Genomic DNA, 7,041 nt, shown 5'->3' on the forward strand with positions numbered 1-7,041 from the left:
ATACTTTGTCTCATGTCATTGACCACAGTTTACCACAATGCAACAGCTCCCCTCCCACTTCCTCCCCATAGTTACCTCTTCCCAGTGTCCATCCATCCATACACTCCTGGCCCCTGAGCTGTCTCCCTGTGCATAAGCAGCCCTTCTTTCTCCCATGATTGTTCTCTCCAAGGAGTATATCAACTTGAGGTAACAGGCAAGCTTTTTTTAAATTGCAATTTGGATGAAAGTTTACAGAGTAAATTTATTTTCCATACAACAGTTCATACACATTTTGTTTCATGACATTGATTGCAATCCCTACAATATAACAGCCCTCTTCTCACTTCCTCCCTGTGGCTACCATTCCCTGTGTCCTTCTTTCCCATATATTCCTGCCCTCTGAACTATATCCCTGAGCAAATACTGCCCTTCTGATCTCCCAGGGTTGACTGTTTTAAGGAGTGTACCTACCTGGTACATCCTACACATCTATTTGGGTGGAAGCCATAAGAGTGAGTTTGATTCCAGGCCTGAAGTTGTGACTACGGGCCACAATCTTAGGAGTTTCATCAGTCTCTATTAGACCAGTAGGCCTGCTCTTTTTTATGTTTTTGAGTTTTGATCCACATTTTTCTCCTTCTCTTGAGGATTTCCTATTGTGATCCCTTTCTGTGTGACTGACAGTGGTAGTCAGGCACCATCTAGTTCTGGTCTCAGGGTCACATAGGCCAAAGTTTGCATGGTCCACTACTCCCTTGGACTGACTGTTTCCTTGTGCCTTTGGTTTTCTTCATTCTTCTTTGCTTAGATGATGAGTGATCAATTGTTGCATCTTAGATAGCTGCTAGGAAAGACCTAATTATAAGATCTAGTTTTTCTGACTTCTCCCAGCAGAATCAATAGCTCCTTTCCCACTATGGATGCCCACAGCACTTCACACATTATGTCTACTGTTCATTTATTCATAGATTCACTGAGGGTCTATTTTGTGTACCTAAAATAAGGTAACACAACTAAAAAAGAATATCATCACATGACTTTAGTAAGATTAAAGAACTTACTGCTTCAGAGACTGAAATAAGATCTTCCCAAAAATGCTGTATTCAGGATTCTATGTCAACTCTTATTTAGTAAATACCATAGAGATCAGATTTTTAAAAATAGTTACTTAACATGAAGTATAAAGTTCAAGTTAGCAAACTAAATGTAAATCTTACATGATGAAATTTTACTTAACTATTTTCAAAATTTGAAACCAATGACAGCATTAAAACAAACAAACAGAACTCTGAAGCTGTGCTACTGAAGAAATTTGTTGGACTTTCTAGAAAGCTCAAGACTAAAAAAAAAAATACAGAAAGCCCCAGGGCCTTATGTACACAACCAGTGCCTTATGTCACTTGACTGGCAGTTCAAGCCCACCAACCACTCCTTGGAAGGAAGGTTGGGCAATCTACTGCCGTAGTGATACTGCCTCAGAAATCCAAGGACGGGTCACTATGAGTCAGGTCCGACTTGATGGCACATAATAACAACAGTGCTATGTACTATCTTCTTGAATATATTCTCTTAAAAATGTAAATAGATTTACTATTTATTCAGACTAGAGTGATAGATGCTCACTGCATAACAAAACACTATAAAAACACTTCAGAAAATATGAAGATGAACAAAAAAGAAAATCTCTGATTGGTACGTAATTTCCTCACACAGAGATAACTGGTTTAGCAGAAAAATATGAGAAGCCTAGAATGTCATGCTGAAAAGGATGCCATTTAATTTAGTAAGCAGAGAGACAGTAGAGATATGAAACTCAAAGGCCAGAGAAGTTTATAGGTTAAGAATAAAAGAAAGGAGAATTAGATGGTGCTTGGCTATCATTGTCAACCACTTGGAAAAGGATCAAAATAGGAGATCCTGGATAAAGTGGGAGAAATATGTGGAACAAAACCCAAAATTATAAAAAAGACTAGGCTCACAGGTCTGACAGAGACTCAGGAAACCCCCAAGACTAGGGCCCTGGAACTGAACTCACTCCCATGGCTTCCAGCCAAGCAACAGACAGGTGTGTAAGGAGGTACACACCTCCTTATAAATATATCGGGTATTTATATCAGGTAGGTACATTCCTTAGAACAGTCAACCATGGGAGATCAGAAGGGCAGTATTTGCACAAGGAAATAGTTCAGAGGGCAGGACACAAGGAACAAGTAATCACAGGGAGGAAGTGGGAAGAGAGCTGTTACATTATGGGGACTGCAGTCAGTGTCATGAAACAAATGTGTGTGAACTGTTGTACAGAAAATGAATTTGCTCTGTAAACTTTCATCCAAATCACAATTAAAAAAAAATAGAAGGAAAGAAAGGATTGCTATTACCTTTTAGGAAAGCAATTCAGCAATATATATTAAACACAGCAATATACATTAAACACCCTTTGACCCAGCATTACACTTACAGGAAATCTATCCCACAAAGTAGCAGGACGTATAGAAATAAAGACTTCGTTTCTAGACTTGGTTTTGCTGCTACTTAACAGAGCCTCAGTTTCCACATCTAGAAATGAAAAGGGCTGAACACTGGTGGAACCACTGAGACTATGGCCCCAAGCTGCCCTTCAGGTCTGGAATTGAACCCATACCTGTGGTTTCCAGCCAAACAAAGTACAGGCATGTGAGTTAAACATTTACCTCAAGTAGACACATGCCCTGGAGAGAACAATCATGGGAGAAGGAAGGGCTGCTTATGCACAGGGAGAAAGCTCAGGGGGCAGGAGAGTATGGAGGGATGGACACTGGGAAGAGGTAACTATGGGGAGGAAGTGGGAGGGGAGCTGTTGCATTGTGGTAAATTGTGGTCAATGACATGAGACAAAGTATATGTGAACTGCCGTATGGAAAGTGAATTTGCTCTGTAAATCTTCACCCAAATCAAAATAATAATAAAAAAAAAAAGGCTGAACAGTCTTTCCAAAACCCTCTCTAGTTCCAATGTTCTATGATTTGTGATCCAGGCAGAAGGCAAAACACAAACAGTACATAGCAAGGGGCTGTGGGAAAGTGAAGGTTGTCATATACTCTCTTATTTAAAGAACATGCATACTGTTGGGAAGGAGTTTAAATAAGTGTATGTCAGAGGTAAGGAAAGTTGCTTTTTATTTTTAGTACATTTGAGTTTTTTAGTACTATTTGAGAATGTTTGTAAATTGAGAGAAAGAATAAGTAGAGAGATTGTAAAGGATAAGTGAGAGGAATAAATGCTAGTGAAGTATATCACCTTACCCGATATATTCATCTTTGTTCTCTTCAGTCACAAGGATATTAGAACCTCCCGATTTCAGATCATGTGAAGTAACTTTTCCCAAAATCTCCATGTCAACAGAAAAGTACATTTCTAAGCCACATTCTTCAATGTTATTGTCTCTGGGTGAAACAAAATATACTCACTAATTAACAAAGTATAAAAATGGGTTTCAACAAAACACTTTATCGAAAAGAAATAATCTTCAAACCTTATCCAGATAAGGGAGTTATAAAACTCAGTATCAATAGATTCCAAATCCTTAATAGTAAGCTTTTTACTTAACATACGCTTGTAGAATGGTAAAGAGAAACCAGTATCGATAAACTTTCCATGAAAAAGTGCCTACGGAGGAAAACAAAAATAATTTAGTTGAAAATTTACAAAATAACATTTTCTTATTTAGAACACAATGATAGCAAAGAAATCATTTTACTGGCAAGAAAAGAACTCAGTAAGTTGAATGGCATAAATCATGAAAACTAACATAGTATATAAAATGCTAAGTACGAAAAACAAATTACAGAGTTAATATCTAGTTCAATGAGGTCAAACAATTAGCCATATCCAATTCTATGAATAACTATTAAAGAAGATAATAAAGGAGCTTTATTACTAAACCCCCACCCTTCCTGATATATTTTATGAATGAAATTAACCTAACGGGTGCTGAGCTGAAATGAAGAAGGGGCCCTAGACTCCCTGTGCATTGAGACAAACTCTCCCCATCCCTTGTGCTTACTCTCACAGTTGCCTAGGAGCTTTTCAGGACTAATTCTCATCAGCCCTATTTGCAAAGGCCAACACAAGAAGCTCCAGACCCTCTCCCAACCATCTGCCTATCTGTTTCTAAATGTGATCTCATCTCTTACACCCCACCGAACTCCTGAAAACATTCTAATGGGCCACCTGGAGCTCATGGTTCATTGTTAGAAAAATCTCCCTTATCTTCAATTTTTTCGTTAAACCTCCTTTAACTTCTTGCTCTAACAAAAATGTGGCTTCTCCTGAGGACTTTGCTTTCTCAAGACCTCTCAAGGGATGGCTGTTTCTCTCTCAACCCTCTCATGTCACCAACCCTAGAAGTGGGGTAGGGGTTGCTCCTCCTTACGCATTCCCGATCACTGTCCTACCTCTTCCCTAAACCTGCTCTAGTCTTAAAGCTTGGGCCATTACACCACAATACTGTCTGCTACCCTTGTTACAGTCATCCTCAGACCTCTGGCTTTCTCCTCATTCCTTTAGGTTTTCCATATGACTATCATGCTTTGCTGGGAGCTCGGGTGGCGTAGTGCCTAAGGCACTTGACTGCTAACCAGAAGGTTAGCATTTCAAACCCACCAGCCACTCCTTGGAAGGAAGATTGGGCAATCTACTTCCATAGTGATACTTGATCGGAAACCCAAGGAAGGGCTGCCAAGAGTTGGAGCTGATTTGATGGTACATTAACAACAACAATCATGCTTTTCTATACTATTATCATAATTTTAAAGATTTCAATATGTACACAGATAATCTTTTTGCTCCCCTGGTTTCTTGGTCCCTGTAACGATCACAGTTTTTATCCTAACTTAGCTAAAGATTCCCCAAATCACATCTCAGAAACTGTCATTAACAATAACTTCCAACTCCTCCATAACCCAGTTTCAAACACCACCTAATTTTCTAGCTCACTGCCTTCAGTACTAAGATAAACATTTTTTGATTCTAATGGGACCTAAAAAATCCAATGACCCTACTACTTCATGAAATTACTTTTCCTTACCCAGTTTAGATTTCACAGTCAGTCATTAAAATTACCCCCTGTACGCATTCAAACCCCATCTCTCCTTAATGCACTTTTTCACGAACTCCCAAGCCTAGCTAAATTGATCTCTCTGTCTACTCCATGCCTATACCTGGGCAGTAGAACATGCTAGAAATGCATAACCACTATGCTAAGTACTTCATGACCAACAACCTCAAAATACTGCTTGGCACTCTCACTTCCTACGGCATTCACCCTTTCCCTCTCCTAGAGGTTTTCATTCCTACTCCTCTTTCTTCAAATGCCTCTTCCTCACTCCTCACTTTGAGCTGATGACCTTTCTTATTTCCCTGAGGAAGCCAAAGCACTGGAAGAGAAGTTCTACACATTCCACCATATCTGCTAACTACTCACTGCTAAATCTATATATACCCATCATGGATAAATTTTCTGTCACTCCTATCTGCACTAAATAAATCTCTTCCTCTCTTTACCCAAACCACTGCTCCCATATTTCTTATCTCTTTGGCCTTACAGATTTATCAATACTATAAGCATCCAACTGGTCTAGTGTTCTTTCATTCTCCACCCCATGTCTGCTTCTAGTAACTGCCCAATGATCTTTTACAGTACACGTTTTTAAAAGACTCGCCTATATCTGCTATATCCACTTCTCCATCCCCTCATTCTCTCCTGAATTCACTCTCATTAATCTTTCCTCCCTACCACTCATAAATATGCATCTTATTGAAATATAATTTATGTAGAGTGAAATATAAAAAACTAAAGTGGCATGGGTCAATGCATTTTTTTTTCCCTAGGTTCCCTTCCCTGCCCTCCCACTCCTGGCAACCAACTAAGAAAGTTTCCCTCCATTTATAAACCTTTCCTTGGCCCTCCACAACAATGAACTAATACTATATTTGTCCTTCTGTGATTGACTTATTTCACTCAGCATAATGTCCTCCAAGTTCATCCATATTATGTGGTGTTTTGCAGACTCTACACTATTCTTTAGTGCTGCATAGCATTCCATTATGTGTATGTACCATACTTTGGTCATCCACTCTTCCACTATAAATCTTGGAGATAAGTCCTTTGCCAGATACGTAATTATTGGCAAATATGAATTTGTTGCTGTCATTTTTGTTATGAGCTGTTTCATACTGTCAATTTCTTTGTTCTTGCGATGTAGTAAATTACTTAGTGTGGCTTTTCTACCCCTAAGTCTTTGTAAACTCCAAGGTGGGATTTTCTGAGCAACTGAGGAGCTCCTGATTGCTGAAGCTGTCCACCTGGAGTGTTTCTGTTGGCAGTGGCACAAAACAATGTTCTGGGAGGTGCCCACTCTCTCTCAGGTGCTTAGAGTTCTGATGCTATGATTGGCTAGTTTGACCACCCTGCCGGGCTCAAAAGGAGGTCTCCTAGAGGCAGAACTCTCTCTGACTGCTGGTTGAGGAGGATGTGCTGCTGAAAGAGACACGGGCTCCTGAGACACTCGTTGCTGGGAAAGAGACACAAGAGAATGTTGGCTGAGGGACAGTGGGCTGGGAGAGAGACTGAGCATTTTTTCCTGAACTTGAATTGTAGCCTGTGGTGCTTCTCTAATAAACCCCATAATCTGTGAGCTCTGTGTGGCCACTGCAGCGAATTATCAAACCCAGGAGAGAGGTGGTGGTGCTTTGGAAGGAACAGTTGGTGAAAGGGCTAAAGGGAGGCAGCATGTCTGGCCTTGCAGTAATAGGCCTTGGGCTACTTATTGTGATTCTGCCTTCCTCTTGTGGGATTAGAGGAGGTCAGAACATGTGACCTCCTTGCCGTTTTTGCAGTTCTATATAATTTTCTATGCTGAGATCATTTTGTTTATTAATCATGTTATCACTTCCTTCATTGCTATTGTTTTATTATTTGCTGAATATTTATGCTGGTCCTCTTTTTTTTTTTATTAGGATTTGGGTGAAGATTTACAGAGTAAATTGACTTTTCATACAGCAGTTCACATATACTTTGTC

At 39.7% G+C, this 7,041-nt stretch overlaps 1 protein-coding gene across 1 annotated transcript in view; it reads right to left on the reverse strand.

The window, feature by feature from the left end:
- Window positions 1-7,041, reverse strand: part of WWP1 (WW domain containing E3 ubiquitin protein ligase 1) — a 130,860-nt gene that overhangs the window by 16,368 nt on the left and 107,451 nt on the right. The window contains exons 17-18 of the mRNA XM_007957654.2: window positions 3,494-3,627; window positions 3,264-3,404 (exon numbers count right to left, since the gene is read on the reverse strand). Of these exons, the coding sequence (XP_007955845.1) occupies window positions 3,264-3,404; window positions 3,494-3,627 (275 nt within the window). The remainder of the gene's footprint in view (window positions 1-3,263; window positions 3,405-3,493; window positions 3,628-7,041) is intronic.

This window comes from Orycteropus afer, unplaced genomic scaffold (genome assembly GCF_000298275.1).
Source record: "Orycteropus afer afer isolate SDZICR_OR568_19922 unplaced genomic scaffold, OryAfe1.0 scaffold00769, whole genome shotgun sequence".
Taxonomy (NCBI): Eukaryota; Metazoa; Chordata; class Mammalia; order Tubulidentata; family Orycteropodidae; genus Orycteropus; species Orycteropus afer.